General features: G+C 42.0%; 1 protein-coding gene across 1 annotated transcript in view; it reads left to right on the forward strand.

Annotated features, from left to right (window-relative positions):
• The window catches only part of TARS1 (threonyl-tRNA synthetase 1), a 767350-nt gene that overhangs the window by 553366 nt on the left and 195636 nt on the right, over positions 1-18348 (forward strand). Inside the window, exon 16 of the mRNA XM_044073446.1 lies at positions 1245-1349. Within this exon, the coding sequence (XP_043929381.1) occupies positions 1245-1349 (105 nt within the window). The remainder of the gene's footprint in view (positions 1-1244; positions 1350-18348) is intronic.

The following is an 18348-nucleotide window of genomic DNA, read 5'->3' on the forward strand; positions in this document are numbered from 1 at the left end:
TCCCACTGATAAGCTAGAAGGCTTCCCTCCAATACAGAAAGGCTTGGGGGGCTCAGAAGCTTACAAACAGTCCTGGATACAGCAAATCTGTATCTGGAACACTAATTACAGGAAAGGTAGGAAACAGGCTTGCAATTTTTTTTCAGAAAAGTAGCAAAAACATTAGTAAAAACAATTCACATGCAGTGCAAGCTGGCACACTTGAGTATGTAGCAGTATTAGTTCACACACAGTTTGAAAAAATGTAATTAAATTAAAAAGGACTAAAAGCAAGTACAGAAAGGGTTTATTAGGTAGAATGCGGTAAAGAGATGGGACTAGGGGAGTGTCCTAGAGCAAATCTACAGTGGGGCGGGCACTGCAAAAGCCACCAAATTTAAACTACAGCCAAGAACAGGGAGGGGCGTGGGGAAGACAGTTTCAACAGAGATGTGAGGAATCACAGTGCATATTATAAAACCAAAAAAATATATACTGATCTCTGTATATTTGCAGAACAGTAAGACAACAGATATCTAAGCAACAATTTAGCTCTATAATACAGAAAAATATACTCCGCTCTATATATTTGCAGATAGTCTTGTAAGGCTGTCTTTCAGCACACAGGTTCCAATTTAAATGCAGGCTGTTATTAACAGGTCAAATTAAGGGAACCTTGAGTTAAGCAACACACAAGCTATAAAACACAGTTATATCAGCTGAAGACAAGGCAGAAAATGATCAATGATCTCATTTATGATCAAATCCACAATCCAAACTATATGTACTGGTCTGTGTACAGAGGTTTAAAGCTAGCACAAGAACGTTTAAGAATTAAGTTTGTACCTCAGAAAGAAGTACATTAAATGCATAATATCTGCAGGTAGAGGTCTGGATGTCTCATTGAATTTTCTGTACAAATAAACCAGTTAATGACTTATGTTTAATTCTTAATGTCTTTCAGATATAGAAAACTTATTTTTATGAATGGAATTGTTTGAAAGTTTGATGTAAAATTCATTCTGGTGCTCTTTTAAGTGTGCCTGGGAGAAATTCTTTTGATTTTTGTGCTGAAATGACACTATATTTGTGTGAATACAGCCATTTGGTTAACCCATTGTCTAAAGCTCATTATGTGATTAGCTTGCTGCAGAGTGCAGCACTAGTTTTGCAGTTAATGTTATTTACTTTCAATTTTTGAACGTCACCCCTATCTTTTAGCTGCTGTTAAATAAAATTTTGTATCCTGAAATTTCTCTCTGCAGCCATGATGGAGATGACAAGAAAAGGCCAGTTATTATTCATCGTGCCATTTTGGGATCTGTGGAACGAATGATTGCTATTCTGACTGAAAACTATGGTGGAAAATGGTAAGTTATTTCAAATCATACCTGTCAACCTCTTAGCACAAGTAATCTGAACAAAGCCAAAAATAATGGGTGGGCAAAGGCCCAAATATAGGAGCACATTGTAAGTATTGCTCTTATAAACTTAGAAAGCATATTGTAAGTATTGCTCTTATAAACTTAGAAAGTTGATAGAACAACAGGTTTTGTGTTAGCATGCTTATTGTGAAGTATATAAAGCCTGAAACTCAACTGTGTGTCATTAGTGGTTTCAACCCTCACTGATTTCCCAGAAAACCACAAGTTTTATGAGGAACATACCAACATATGAGGCAAAGTCTGGCCAGTTGGAAGGTATGCTTCTAATGCAGAACCATTTTTTATTTATTTTATAAGTAGTCACCCCACCCTAAGTGAGAAAATAATTGTGACATCCAGTATCTGGACCACTGTTTCATATGGTAGTGTAACTTATTTTTCTATAATAAACACTTCTGCTCCAGGAAAAAAAAAGTTTTGTAGTTCTCCATGATGCCTGCCTGATGGTTCTTATCTTATTAAGAATCCATTCCTCCATTCCATACCTGTCTGGATTTCATGGTAGCTCTGATTTTTTTTAAAGATAAGGTTACAGTAATCAGTCTTTGTAAAGTATGTTATTTTTTCTAGGCCTGGGAAGTGATAAAGTGGCCAAACTCATTGAAAGTTTGATTGTTTGAAATACTTTTGCACTGCATTAATATATTTTGGGGTGGCATTTTGACTAGACAGCTTTAGCAAGGATTTCATGCATTTGCTCATTTTCCTTAATAGTGTATATAGGTGATGGGAATGTAAGCTATTACACTGCTGTTTTGCCTCTCTCCAAAGCTACCTTTTTAGGACACCGTGTTTGTCGAATCATGCATTTCTTGCCTTGAGTAAAGCCTTTAACTGTTTCCTTGAAGGTTTGTCTTTTTAAATCTGATTCCTTATCACAAACTTTCATTCAGAAGTTTTCTTTTGAGGGGAGCCTTTAGTTGGTACAGTATGTAAAAGCATGTCTTTTTTTTCATTAAGGTATTTATTATTTATTTTGCTCATGTGCACATACACACGCACACGAGTTTGTATGCCACATATGAGGTCTTGTACTGCCTAGAAACAAAATATAATGGGATATGTAGATCTGATATTATAACATTGACATTCATTCATAAAACTATGTGACATTTTCTGGTGTATAGTGTGTAAATAAATTAGTGGCAGCTTCTTCAGCTTGTAAATATGATCTTGTAAGTTTCCTCTTGATGTGATGTGCACATGAAATTATATCCTAACCTGCAGAGAGCGAAATTTCCACTCTATTTATCGGTATATATTGTTTTTAATACTCTGTGTGTGTGCGTGTGTGTGTGTGTGTGTGTGTGTGTGTGTGTGTGTGTGTGTGTGTGTGTGTGTGTGTGTGTGTGTGTCTGTCTTTTGCTGCTGTTGGTGTTATTTATTTTATTTTTAAGCAAATTGATGTCACCTAATTGTAACCAAATAGCATTTATATTTGGCACATCAGTAATCAGCAGTGCTTGGGTGGGAAGGGGAAGAGTTTATAGTTTTAGATCCCAAGATTAAATTATATTGCTTCTGTAAGGTAGATCTTTACAAAAGAGCATGTTTGAGCAGCAAAGACATTTTGGAGCTTTAAATTAATAATTGAATTCATGTTGACCTGTGGAAGCAAGCATCCTTCACCACACCAAGAAATGGACACCTAAGTAACAAGTGCTGCCAGTCTCAGTAAACTGATAATTTAATACATGTTCTGTGTGACAGCTAGTCCAGGCAGGCATCTACTTCTCTATCCTATACAACCTATGTGGTGTATTTGCTTGTAGATGAAGGTGTTGTTTTTATTTTACTGTATGTTTTTATAACCAATATGTATTGCCTACCTTCTTGGGGGCACCTGACATCTGGGGCAAGAAAAACTGAAAAAGTGGCATCTGCTGCATCTTATATACCCCTGGCGCACTGACGTCAGGGAAGAGGTGACAGCAACCGACGCCGGACCAGGACTTTGGAATTCAGGCCAACTGCGGGTAGCCTGCCAGCAGGATAACCCAAGTGTAATGACTGCAACAGTGAATACACTCGAACATCTACATTTATGGTGGGTACACAACTGTACTTTCTAACTAATTTTGAAGTTGAGAACGTTTTATCTGCAGATCCAGTGTTGTCTTATTTTCTTCCGATTCAACCATAGTTTGTGGGACCCATTTGGATCCGACTTCGGCACCAGCTCTGAAGCTTCTTGGTTCCAGGGCTCCTCCTTTGCCCATAATTCCCTCTGCTCCACTTTAGTGCCTCAGATCTCATTTGCCACCTGATGATTTTGGTTGTGTCTGACAAGGGCTGTTCTACAAAGTATCCTTTGAGTGATTTTTTCCACTTGTCTTTTTACTCTTCCCACTAAGAGATTTTTCTCTCTATATATATTTAGAATTAGAGTATTTTAACTTTTGTCTAGTAGTTGCTGACAGTGCAGAATATTTGATAAGATACTTAGGATTGTTAGCTAGGTAGGTTTTAAAGATTTAAAACTCACTTTTTCAATCATATACTTGTGTAGATATTAGTATAGTTTTGTATAGTCAATAACATAGTAATTAGTAAATATTAGTACAGAATTTAGAATAGTGTGGATGTTTGCTAGTTTCTTCTGTTATTGATATTTCATGGTATGTTGTTAGAAAATTGTTTGGATAATCTCTAGGGAAATATGTCTAACAGAGGTTTAAAAATATGCAGATTGTGGATGCAGACTGTTCCCTCCAGGATCCCACATAGTTTGTGTCTGTTGTTTGGGTGCTGGCCACTTCATACTTACACACAATGTCAAACTTGTGCCCCTTTCAGTACCGGAGCACTCCGGACTTGGAGGGTGAAACTCATTGTCAAGGGCCTTCTCCCTCCACAGACATGGTCAGTGATTTCTGCAGCTTCTGCTTCAGCCACTGCCTGTTCTCCAGCCAACAAGCAGGGTAAGAGACTCGATGAAAAGCAGAAGGAAAAGGAAAAACAGCAAGAGAAGTTAATTAAGTTAAAAGAAAAAAAGAAAACGATGTACTGAATCCTGAAAAGTGAATAAAACATTCCCGGTACCCAACACTACTGTCTGGCCTAGATCCTAAAAATTTTTAACAGTCGAGTATATAAATGTCAAGAAGATGCTTACCTGATTAAGACACACAACTCTCTGAATAATCTTTGGTTCCCGGGATCTCCTCAAGTGGTTACAGACAATATCACAGTCATGTGGTACTTCAACAAGCAAGGGGAAACAGGTCATACCCCCTTGCAGATGAGCCATGTTATCCTGGGATATAGCTTCACAGCACAGTCCTTTACTCTATAGGCATCCTGCATGCCATCAGAGCAAAACTGTCTGGCAGACAAGCTGAGCAGGACTAGGGCATATCCTCCCAAATGGAAACGAGATCAAGGAGGTCTTCCAAGATTTGATCCATCTGTGGAGAGTTCCTCAAGTAGACACATTTACCTCCTGCCTGAACACTCAACTGGCAAGATTATATTCCAGGACTCCATGCAAGAAGGCCTGGAATGTTCCTGTATGCTTTCCCACCCATTCCACTAATATCTAGGGTACTTCTGAAGACTCAGAAGGAATCCCCCAAGATAATTGTGGTGTCTGTTCTTGCCCAGGCAACCGTGGTTCTCCCTTCTTTTGGAAAGGGCCAGGGGCAGTTACCACTAGCTTCCTCACAGACAGACTCGCACAAGAACAGGGATGTTTGATACCCCCCCCCCACACACACACACACACACACAGTCAACTTCAACTGTCTGCCTGGATGCTAGGATCTTAATTCCTTTTAGACACCTATTTATTGAGGATGTGCAGTGTGTACTAATGGAGGCAAGAAAGCTTACTACTGGAAAGTTGTGTATTAACAAAAGGAAAATGTTTCTAGTTTGTATCATCAACAAAACCAACATCCGTTCAGGGTTAGTTGTGCTTTGGTCTTACTGTATTTTTCTGAGTTACTATCCTATGGCCTTTAGTTCCTCTGTCCAGGTTCATTTATTGGTCATTTCAGCATGTCGACCCTTGGATCCTTCTCTTTCAATGTAGTCTCATGTCAAAATGTTGTTTAAAAGTGTTTTTGCATAAGAGGCCTACAAGAAAACCACTGGCGCCACCTTTGAATCTTAATTTTGTATAAAAGAAGCTGACACTTGGTCCATTTGAACCAGCTAACTTGAGTTTTTTTTAACATGGAAAACAGTTTCCCTGATTGCTCTGATCTCTGCAAGAAGGATATCTGAGCTGCAAGCTCTTACGGTGAGTCAGCCCTCTAATTTTCCATATTTGCAGGGTTTCTTTGAGAACTAATCCTGTTTTATGCCTAAAGGAGTATCTGAGTTTACTTTAAGCCAAACTATCCATCTCCCCATTTTCTTTCCTGAACCCAAGAATGAGGGAGAAAGGATATTCCATACCTTGGATGTCCACAGACAACTTTAGTACTATCTTAACAGAGCTAAATCTTTCAGATCTTTAGATCAGTCATTCATTTCTTGTGAAAATAAGAAGGAACCACTTGTGTCAAAAAACAGGCCATTTCCAAATGGTTGTGTAAGCCTGTTACCTTTTACTGTACTCACAATAACAACTGTTCCAGGCAGAGTCAAGGCCCACTCTACCAGGACCTTGGTTTCATCTCTGGGTTTTTGGAAAGTGTTGGATTCTAGAAGTTGCCCCTTGGTCGTCTGTATATACTTTCACAAAAGCACTATAAGCTGGATTCCTTCTCTAGGTCCAGATCAGGTGTTGGTAGGGTCATTCTCCAGGGACAGCTGGACTCTTCTTCCACATCCCAAATGTTCTCAGCCTGGGTATTCTACCCATATAGCTAAGGCTACTGCAGCAGTGATCAATATGATGAACATAGTGCAGTTGTGTAAATAAATTTATCATAACAGTAGAGCCACCCCTTGTTTTTGGTGTGCTTTTTATGCCAAGGTATGGATATCTGTTTTTCTTGTTCCTTGTGTGATCCTTTCGGGGCTTAGCCTTCCTCTCTGTGATGGCAGGAATGATTTGAAGGGTTCCATGCACAAGCATGTCTTTTAGTTAGCTCAGGTCAAGCTGAGTTACAGTTTGGGTATGTGGAAATTCCTCTTTGGAAGCTGGCTGGGTATTATATCCTTGGCAGGATATAATCCATATAGCTAAGACTACTACAGCAGTGGTCATTCAAGCATCTACTGTTATGACAAGTTTATTTACATAACTATACTTTATCAGGCTTCAAAGTGGGTGATTTGATTTTCAGTCTTCAGACTGGCCTGTTTTATCTCTAGTAGTAGTGGAATGTAGATTGACTTCCTTGACTAGCTCTGCTTGATTACGTGGGGATGGAGCTGCCTTTTTTTTTTTTTTTTTTTTGGGTAGTTAATATGTTTTTTCCTTTTAAAGGTAGCCACAGCATTAGAAATTATTGAATAGATTACTGTGGTTCTGGCACTTGTGCCAGAAAGCTGAAGATGATTTGTAAAAGGATTTAACGGCAGAAAAAAGGCAAGAGGAAATAAATGTATCCAGTTAAAACATGAGTAGGTTGCATGAAAGAAGACCTAAAATAGGCATGATTCAGACAGGCGAGTGGCACTGAAAAAAAATGGGAGAAAGTGGATGATGATCACAGTGACCATCCAGTCAGGCACAATTTTGAACAACTTGGGCACACTTTCTAATGATTCCGTCTGTGAAGGCTGCCAGCCTAGCCAGATAGAATTTTGTAGATAATTCTGTCATTTGTACATATTAATATAAGCCACAGATTTGTCTCTTAAATGTGAAAAGACTGCTGTTAGATGTGGAACTGAAAAAAATGTAACAACAGTGCACTCTGCTGGCAGAAAGCTGACCAAGTAAAGCATGTTGTGACCCTTTGGTCTAAACACAGTTCTGAAATGTGTAAATGAAGACATTCTTTCTGTTGTTTTAGCCAAGAGTTAAATTGCTAGATTTAAACATGCAAATGTATTTTTATTATTCTGCTTCCTGACCAGCAGCAAGATAACAAAAGGAGATGTTAAGAATGTAAATGTAGTTTCTGTTAGCCTGGAAACCCAGGGAAGTGTGAAGAATGATGTAATGTGAACCAGGAATGTGATTTTAAAAACGGAGAAAAATCAGAGAGCATTAAGGATTTTTGTCTTTACCATCTAACTCCAGCACTGTCTTGCTCTATATGTAAGTTTATCGTAGACTTGTGTTTTCTCTTAGAAATAGCTAGAATCTAGAAAGATTAGACTGTGTTTTTTTGTAATGTCAGAACTCTACTACTGAATTATTTTAAGTATTTCTCTGTGATCTCTGAACTCTTGACTAGCACTGTGTAGTAAAAAGTATTGTCTTGTGTTTTTAATTATTTATTATTAAATATTTTTAAACTTTTTAACTGTTGCTGTTTTGTGTAGAGATAATTTAAGCTCTAGTGTACATTGCATGTATATAGTGATCCTGTACCAAGTCACTCTAATAAGCCTTGACTGTTTAGTCACACTTACCAGTTGGATAACAATATTGTGCAGTAATAATTGGACACCTTTTTAAAGGCCTTTGAGTAGCTGATAAATATTAGTGGGTGGTGGCAGCTGATACTACTGTGTAGTCTGGGAAAAAGAGGCACAGCTGGAGAGCCAGTGCCAGCCTTCCCCAGGAGTGTCTGTGTGGTTGTATAAACTCCCTTAAAGTGTGTGTGTGTGTGTGTGTGTGTGTGTGTGTGTGTGTGTGTGTGTGTGTGTGTGTCAGCTACTTGGGCAGGGACATAAAGCACTGGTTGGATAGAGAGGGTGCTGGAGGATGTTCTTCATGTTTCACTGTTGCAGTCATTACATTTGGGTTATCTGTTTGCAGGTAGCCCTCAGTCGGCCTGATTAACAAAGTCTTGGGTCCTGCATCAGTTGCTGTCGCTTCTTCCATGGTGTCAGGTCATCGGGGGTATAAAACATGCAGCCAAAGCCATTACACCAGTCTTTCTTGCCGTGCGGTGCCCGAAGCAGAAGCAGTTCGCAAGTGCCGGTCGGCCGACTCCTGAAATTTTCTTTTTCGAGTTTCAGAAGCAAAGTCTTCAACTACAGCTAAGTACCCTGTTGGGGAAACTTTTTCTTGCTCCTTACCGATGTCAGTAAAAGTTAATAATTGCATTACTTGTGGAGAGCAAATACCTCAAAGATTTTAATTCATACTGTATTCCTTGCCTAGGCCCTGACCATGACGTACCTTGCTGTCGGCTTTGTGCTTTATTTAATCAGCGCACTATCTGTCTTTGGTATATTTTCACCTCTAAATATTTCGGTTCGCAGTTTAATTATCCAAAAATGTCAGTTAGCCATCCGACTACCGGGATTCTGAAAAAAACACAAAGATAAAGACAGAGACAGGCCACCGAGGTCCAAAACTGCAGACGATGCTTCTCCTAAGCCAGTCACCAGTTCGCCGGTACTCAGTGAGGCGCTTTCGCAGCCCCTGATACCCACTACTTCTGATTCACAGGCCTCTACTGAGACCCATTCAGAGTCCAGTATGCCACGATATGCTTCAACTATGGAACCCGTGGATGTCTCTACCTTGGATGGGTCCGGAGCCACTGTGCAGGCACCAGCCTCTGAGGGTGTATTCAGGCCTACGGACTTGCATATTAAACCGACGCCTCCTTCTTCACTTAGACCTAAATCTCGAACTTTGCCTAAAAAAAAATGACGCACAGGCCACATCCTCAGGCCTCTATGCCTAAAAAACAAATTATAAGAATGGCTGAAGATTTAATAACTCTAATCAGGGGTAGCCAACCCCCCCCCCCCCTTTCTAAGAGGCCTAGGACTGAAGTTTTTTATGAATCTTCTGATCAGGATTCTGTTTTTTTCTGATTCTTCTGATGATCTGGATTTGCCCTTATATACTTATGAGGATTCTGATGCAGAGGACTTCATGCCCTCTGCTTCCTCTCCAGAGGATTTTTCTTTTGGGGAAACCTTGCATACTCTAAGGGAACATTTCCACTGGGAAAGCCAGGATTTTTCTGAATCAAAAAAAGAGTCTTAGGGATTTCTTACTCCTACCTCGGCATAGGCCTTTAGCTATTCCTCCTGCACTAGACATTGTTGATGATGCTTTTTCGGAATCTAGTTTGACCCCTGATTCCTTGCCTCCTGCTCCCAGAAAACCTGACTGATACTACAGGGTCCCTGAGTCGCACAAGTTCCTTTTTAAAAATCCTATTGCGGATAGAGACTATTTCACAGGGACCCAAGGGCATTAAGGCTTCTCCTGCTGTTTACACTTCTGCAACCCTGGCCATTAGGGCTTTAAACTGCCAGTTTCATATGTTAAAGTATCAGCAACATGTTATTGGATTGCTTAAACAGAAAATGATTTTGATTCCTGACGGTGTGGAAAATAAAGAATTACAGGATTTAATGCATTCTGCTGAACAAGTCGGAAAACATACTTTCCAATGTGGTTTTGATTCATTAGAGGCCTCTTGCAGGGCTGCTGTTACTTGGTCTGGGCTCAGAAGGCATGCTTGGCTAAAGGAACAATCTTTGCCTGATCATGTTAAAGCTAAATTGTTGGATGCTCCCTTAAATTAGGACCGCCTGTTTGGCAACAAGGCTGAGGAAGTTCTTAAAAAGATGGAAGGGAAAGCTAAATCTATGCAAACTGTTAAAGATTTCTTACAAGTTCAGCCTCCTAGATTTAGTAGGCACTGGCCCTCTAAGAATTGGACCTTTCCAGCCCCTTCCAGGTCTTCTCAAGCCAAGCCCAGACACAGCAAAAACCCCAGGTTTCAGTCCCAGGGGACGCACAGGACTAAGCAGTGGGGAGCCTCCACTTCCAAATCTGGGAGTAATAAGACTCCCCCTATGGTAAACTGTCTCAGTGACTCCCGTTTAAAATTTCCAAGAACTTATCAACTGACTGCCCCTTTGGGTGGAAAGATTGCTCTTCATGCAAAGAACTGGGAACTCATTACCCAGGACAAATGGGTTTTAAACCATTTCTAAATGGATATGCCATTGCATTCATTTCTGTTATAAGCACCATGGAAAACCTATCCCCCAGGGGATCAGACATCACTCCACCATGGCTGCATCTACCTCTACAGCCTTTCTCAGAGGCATCCCTATCAGGGACATCCTAGAAGTTGCTACCTAGAGTTCTGTACATACTTTCAACAAGCATTACCATTTACCAATCTTCTCTAAATCCAGAGCTGGCTTTGCCACTGCAGTCTTGCATGGCCTTTTAGCTGGTCCTAATGTTATCTAAATTCCTCCTCCTAATCACAGCTTTGGGAATCTATTCAAATGTAATGACAGCAACAGTGAAACACGAAGAACCTAGTACAGTTGTGTACACTTACCATAAATGTAGATGTTCGAGTGTATTCACTGTTGCAGTCCTGGTTACCCTCCCTCCAACCCCCTAAATTCCTTTGGCTATACCTCTACTTTCTTTTCTATGCTTAAAAGCCTCTTTGGTGTATTTGCTTTTTTGTTGGAGGTATATCTTAGTATTTGTATATTTAATTGCTCCCCATTAGGGGGGCAGCTGACGTCTGAGGCAAGAAAAACTGATGTAATGGCATCGGCTGCATGTTTTACACCCCTGATGACCTGACGTCATGGAAGAAGTGACAGCAACCGACGTAGGACCCAAGACTTTGTTAATCAGGCTGACTGAGGGCTACCTGCAAGCAGATAACCCAGGTGTAATGACTGCAACAGTGAATACACTCAAACTTCTACATTTATGGTAAGTGTACACAACTGTACATTTTAGCTTGCCCCCTAATCTGAGATCTAGACCCTATAGGTGTGCCAGTGGAGAATCTTATTGGGGACCTGGAGAGCAAGGGAGCAACCAGCCCCGGACTGACTGTTATTTCTGTGTGCTCTTAAGGGAAATTGCACTTTACTGTGTGTATTTGTTATCCTTTCCTCCTGTATGAGATGCCCTTCACTGGTGTTAGTGGTGAGGATTGAGGCTTCTTGATTGCTGGGCCAGGGCATGGGCATTACATATTAATTGTTTGGCAGTGGTGGGATATCCACACCACATATTAATTGGTTGGCAAATACTAATTGGCTTGTAGTGGTGTGGGTAGAGTGAATTCCTGTAGCTGGTGTACAGTGAGCTCTGAAGGTGTTTATACTCTAAATCAGCCATGCAGTGACTACTCAGAGTTCAGATCACAATTGTTTTATTTCTTTTGTTAGCTTAGTTAGTCAGGGTGAGCAGACAGCATGTCAGCAGAGTATGGAAAGCTGACAAGGAGCCAGCTGGCGGATATGTGCCAGGCTAGGGGACTGGTGCATGGAAACCTGGCTGAGGCAGACCTGATTGCAGCCTTGGTTACAGCTGCATCAGAAAACAGCAACCAGGAGGAAATTAGACTGCCAGTGGAGATATAATACCCTCGGAGAATGGACAGCTCAACCTTTCTGCAGAGGACTTAAAAATCCATCTGGGGCTAGAGAGACTTGAGTTGGAGGCCAGGTGTTTGGAGATAGAAGCCGAGGAAAAGGAGCGGCAGAGGAGGCATGAGAGGGAAATGCTGACTCTTCGCCAGAGTCATGGAGGTAATGGGGAAGGGAGTAACTGGACCCCAGAAGCACAAAAGGTCAGTAAATTTCTTCCGCAGTTTAAAGAGGGGGATCATTTTGATAGTTTCATTCACATGTTTGAGAGGGTATGCAAGCTGTATAGTGTTGGCCAAAGGCTCTGGGTATGGTTCCTGACCCCCTTACTCCATGGTAAAGCTGTAACTGTTTTGTCAAAAGTATCTGACGTTGCATATTTTGATTATACTGCTGTTAAAAATCACTTGTTAGAATTGTTTAAGCTAACACCTGAAACATATCGGAAAACGTTTTGTGAGCATAGACGCAAGACAGATGAAAGTGTGTGTGAATATGTTGCTGATCTCAGCACATATTTCCATAGGTGGGTGAGTGGATGTCAGGTCACCACTTTTGAAGGGCTGGCAGACCTTTTGGTGAGGGAACAAGCCCTTAGCACTTTGCCTGAGGACATGAGGATCTCTTTACCTGATAGACAATGTGCTACTTCAGATGAGTTGGGGAAGAAGGGAGACCTATACCTGACAGACAGGGTAGCCCTGCACAGGAAGGGGACCCCCAGTATTGCTCATGGGTCTAAAGGAACCCATGGTGGGCAGCACAGACTGCCCCAACAGCGTCTACCAGTAGCAGGGTAAGCCACTAGTCCAGGTACACTTCCAGGAGCTAGGGTTAAATGTTTTGAATGCAACCTGTGGGGCCATGTGGCATACAGATGTCCACGGAGGCAAGATGGGGAACGAAAGGAGAGAAGTAAGTAGGGAAGACAAAATGCCAATAGTAGGTTGTCTTGAGACAACAGGGGTACTAAACTACCATCCTGCAGATGTCCTGAGAGGGAAGGACTTGGATGAGGCCTTATGCAGTTACACGCGGTCAGGTTAGGAGACAGGCATGTGGGTCTGGTAGCCTGGGGGAGACCCAGACAGACTGCATACTTGCAGCCAGGACTGGTGAGGTGGTTACTTCAAGGAGGGAGCTACCCTGTAGCAGTGAGACTGAAGGTGAGCCACGGCTGCTTGGGGGTACTGATGGTCCCCTTGGACAGAGTGACTTTAAAGGTAGTGGTGAGTAGTAGTACCCAGGCTGATGGTGAGGCACCACTGTCCAAGGATGCCAGACTTCTTGTGGAAGGGGAGCTGGGAATGGTTACAAGCAGAGAGTTGAGACAGGCTCAGCTCTCATACCCTACATTGCAAGGCCTGAGGCAGGTAGCTAGGGAGGCACCTGATTCTCAAGGAAAGAGGGAATCTGTATACTGGGACAAAGGGTTAGTATACAGAGAGTGGACCCCTGAAGGAGGGCTAGAAGGTGAGAGAGTACAGCAGTTGGTAGTGCCTAGAGCCTACCGTCTGGCGGTTCTAGCCATAGCCCATGATATTCTCTTTGCAGGTCATATGGGCATAAAACGTACAAAGAGGAGTATTCTCCAAACTTCTATTGGTCTGGAATTTCCAAATCTGTAACAGGGTATTGCAGGACCTGTGAGCAGTGCCAAAAGGTAGGCAAGGCAGGAGACAAGGTGAGAGCTCCTTTGATGCCTTTGACTGTGATTGAGGAGCCATTTCAGAGGGTAGCTATGGATATTGTGGGTCCTCTGAGTACCCCAAGTTCCACAGGGAAAAAGTGTATCCTAGTGGTAGTGGATTATGCTACACAGTACCCTGAGGCAGTGGCTTTGTCCTCCATTGAGGCAGAGAAGGTTGCAAATGCTTTGTCAGACATTTTCAGCAGGGTAGGTTTCCCAAAAGAAATACTGACTGACAGAGGTGCCAATTTCATGTCAGACCTACTGGCTTGTCTGTGGAAGTACCCCACACGAAGACTACCCCCTACCATCCCCCAGACTAATGGCCTTGTGGAGAGGTTAAACTCTGCAATCATGTCCATGCTACGGGCATTTGGAGATCAGTTTAAGAGGGAGTGGGACAAATATTTGCCCCATCTGTTGTTTGCTTACAGAGAGGTTCCCCAGGAATCCACCTGTTTTTCACCCTTTGAGTTGCTGTATGGGCATAGGGTGAGGGGACCTCTAGATTTAATTTGAGATGAGTGGAAAGGTGAGTGCGAGTCTCACAAGGAGTCTGTCTTGTCATACGTCCTAAACCTCAGGAGAAGGCTGAGGGAACTCATGGGCTCGGCCCAGGAGAACCTGGCAGAAGCCGAACAACAGAAAAAGGTGTGGTATGACAGGAATGCTCGAGCTAGAGAGTATGCTGTGGGGAAGCAGGTAATGGTTCTCATTCCTGTAAGACGCAACAAAGCTGCAAGCAGCTTGGGAGGGACCCTACAAGGTGCTAAGAAAGGTAAGTGATGTTAATTACATTGTGGAACTGCTAGACAGAAGGCAGGGGCACAAACTGTACCATGTTAACATGATGAAACCTTACCATGATAGGGAGGCCCTTGTGCTGAGCATTTGCAGTGGATTGCAGGAGGAGTGTGAGGGAGATCTAGGGACTGATGATCTCAGTGAGGCTCGGGCTGACACCTCAGTGGAAGATCTCCTACTTAGGTTCGAGCAGGAATTTGGGTACCTGTTCACTGGGAAACGATGGTGCACCCACCTAGTGCAGCACCAGGTGGATACAGCACCCCAAAGGCCTATAGGCAGGCCTGAGTGCCTGAGAGAGTCAAACGGACTCTGAGGGAGGAGGTACAGGAGATGTTGGGACTTGGGGTGATTCAAGAGTCCAACAGTCCCTGGGCCTCCCCAGTGGTGCTGGTGCCAAAGAAGGATGGCAGCACCAGGTTCTGTGTGGACTACAGGCAATTAAATAGTCACACAGAGTCAGATGCTTACCCCATGCCTAGGACAGATGAGGCCCTAGAGCAGCTGGGTGGGGCTAAGTATCTTACAACCATTGATCTTACCAAGGGTTACTGGCAGGTGCCCTTGACTCCCAGTGCTAGAGAGAAGTCAGCCTTTGTGACTCCTTTTGGCTTGTATGAGTTCACAAAGATGCCCGTTAGGATGAAGAATGCCCCAGCAACTTTCCAGAGGCTGGTAGATCATATCTTAGCAGGAGGGTTTGTCCTTACTTACCTAGATGATATTGCCATCTACAGCCATTCCTGGCCACACCACCTTCAGCATGTCAGGGAGGTGCTGGGCAGACTACAGAGTACAGGATTGACCATTAAACCGAGCAAATATCAGATGGGTATGGCAGAGGTCTCCTACCTAGGACATAGGGTGGGGAGTGATAAGATAAATTCCAGAACCTGCCAAAGTGAAAGCATGGCCTGCACCTGTTACTAAAAAGCAGGTGAGGGCATTTTAGGGACAGCAGGGTAGTACAGAAAGTTTATCCTCAGTTAATAGTACCATAGCTGCTCCTCTCACAGACCTGACAAGGAAGAACAGAGCCAGCCAGCAAAAGGCCAAGTTGCTAAGATGGAGCCTAGGGTTGCAATCTTATGATGTGTCAGTGCAGCACCGCAGTGGGATTAGCAATGCCAATGCAATTGGGCACTCAAGACAGGGAATGGGGTAAGGGATACTCAGATAGACCTGACCCTCTCAAGCACCGTTTCTCAAGGATCATTTGAAAAACTAGCTTGAGTTCTCCCGGGGGGGGGGGGGGTCAATAATTCTGTCATTTGTACATATTAATATAAGCCACAGGTTTGTCTCTTAAATGTGAAAAGACTGCTGTTAGATGTGGAACTGAAAAAATGTAACAGTGCACTCTGCTGGCAGAAAGCTGACCAAGTAAAGCATGTTGTGACCCTTTGACCTAAACACAATGCCGAAATGTCTAAATGAAGACATTCTTTCTGTTGTTTTACCCAAGAGTTAAATTGCTAGATTTAAACATGCAAATGTATTTTATTGCTCTGCTTCCTGACCAGCTGCAAGGTGTAACACAAGGAGATGTTAAGAATGTAAATGTAGATGTTATGTAGTCCTATCTTGCCTCCTTTATTACGTGTGGGTTCGGAGCTGATCCTCGGCTCTGACTCGGCCGCTTAGAAAGCCTGAAAACTTCTGATTGGCTTGTGGCTAGGCGGTATCCCACGGTGCATGAGCACATTCCCCAGATCTCGCTTGCCGCATCTTCAGTCGGAAGTTTCTTTTGTTTGGCTGTGGATGAGTGATTCAGTTTATTATTATTACTACTGCTTATCAGGAGTTTTTTCTGATTGCTGACAGTCTTATTGTGATTACCGATTTGTGTCTTTAACCGGATTTGACTTTTTTGCTGTTTAAAATTTTCTTGGGTCTGTTGGCCGTTTGTGTGTGATCCCGTGAGTGTGTGGTTTTTTTGACTAGATCATTTAACTTAGAGGTTCTAGTTTGTCCCCTTTTTCTTTCTTGCACTAGGTTCGTTTAAGTTAGAGTACCTAGTAAAACCTTTTTATTTTTGTTGTGGGTGTTAGTGCTAGATCTGCTTAAGTTAGAGGATCTAGTTCCTCTCCTGCTGTGTGTGTGTGTTGGTTTTTGTCTCTACTGCCATTATGCCCAAGGAACATAAAGAACATAAACAGTCAGGATGTAAAAAGTGCAGTAAATGTTCGAAAAAATGTCCATCATCCAAACAAATGACTGGTGCCAGAAACATGGCCTCAAGCTAAATGCCAAAAATGCAGCATCATCCCCTTTGGGGAGAGTGATGTCCCCACAAATTATCACATTAATAACAATGTTGCAAGCACGGAATCAATCATGAGGTGCTTGGACACCCAAGTTGATAAAAACCTGACTTTTGACCACAATGTTGTCTTCGTTGTAAAGAAAGCTTTTTACATGGCCCACCTCATTAGTAAGGGTATCTCATCCAGGGACAAGGTGGTCATAACATCCCTGTATTCTTCCTTTGTAAGAGCCGTTACTGAATGCAAAGCCCCTTTTGGCATGTGCCTCAGCAAAACACCCTGCCAAAAGAAAGACTACAACCATTTCTGACAAAAAAGGTCAAAAGCCCCTTTTGGCATGTGTCTCAGCAAAACACCCTGCCAAAAGAAAGACTACAACCATTTCTGACAAAAAAGGTCAAAGGACTAAGTTCACTTAGTTATCCAAACAGACTAAAAAGCTTCTTGCTTTCCTCTATCTCTCACTGGCCCCTATAAATTTCATCACTGGCTTGCTTTCCAGGCTAAGAAAGATCCTGCCTTAAGAGACTTCCTCCTCCTCAGAAATACTGGTTGTACTTAAAACGCTCACTACAAAGACCACAGCCTTCACTGCAACATAAACAAGCCACTCTGTATGGACAGGTTCTTGATACAAAAACTTCAGCTTCTGTAAAAAGCTTGTCTCATTATCAAACAATGTAGTTCAGCAACACGACAACTGGATGGATAGCAATAAATGTACTCCTTGAGTAAGTAGCATAGCCTTCATCAAACCGGATGGAAAATCCACATACTAAACATTCTAGCTGGATGGCTAAGATCTAATATTGGTTACTCAAGTCTACTTTCCCACGAAGAGAGGCCTATTGTTTAACTAAGAATTCCATCTGCAAAAATATATTCAGTATACATATTAAATCTCTCTCTCTCACACACTCACAAAAGGAGTCCCTACTTCTAAAATAGGCAACCTCAGTAATCACATGACGCACACTCACTGAATGAAATTGTCTGGATGTAAAAATATCTGAAAAAAAAAATCATACTAGAGATGGACTCATCCATCCAATTTCCCACCACCAAAAGGACCATCAATAAATTAGCAAACAACAGCTCAGCAAATAGTAAATCAATAAGAAATCCATAAACTCTCTAAGATCATACTACATACTGGAGTAAACATATAACTTCCCTCCAATCTAAACCCATTTGACATTCAGACATTTTAATTTGTGCAGATGTTATTCACAGACAGTTAGTTTACTGAGCTGTCACATTAGCACTCTATGCTTACATCCGAGCCAATGAAGCATACTTGTCAATTCCAAAAGAATTAAAGTAGCTTAATAAGAAGGTTATTTGCAAGGTTACATGGCAGTTTATATTGGAAATAAGCAAAGATATTAAAAATGTTCTGTTTCTTGTAATTATGCTGAAAAGTCTTCTAAGGTGAATACAACCTTCTGATTTAGTATGGAACCATACCGGTCAACCTTAGAGCAAGAAATCTGGAGAAAGAGAAAAATAAAAGTGGGACACAGGCCCAAAAGTAGTTATGCATCACAGACACCATTGAAACAACTGTAGATGCAAACATTATACATCACTTGTAATCTTTCTATCCCATCATTGTCAGTTAAGCATTATACGGCTCATTCAATCCTGCCTTCTTTTGCAACCAAGAAAACCATGCTTTGAAATGACAAATGCATTAAAAATAATAAATAAAACACATTGCATCCACATCCTGCAACTTCCTACCCGCAAACAACCACAGAGCTTTCGCTGA

The sequence above is a fragment of the Protopterus annectens genome, chromosome 1.part1 (assembly GCF_019279795.1).
Source record: "Protopterus annectens isolate FY-2018-M chromosome 1.part1, PAN1.0, whole genome shotgun sequence".
Taxonomy (NCBI): domain Eukaryota; kingdom Metazoa; phylum Chordata; order Ceratodontiformes; family Protopteridae; genus Protopterus; species Protopterus annectens.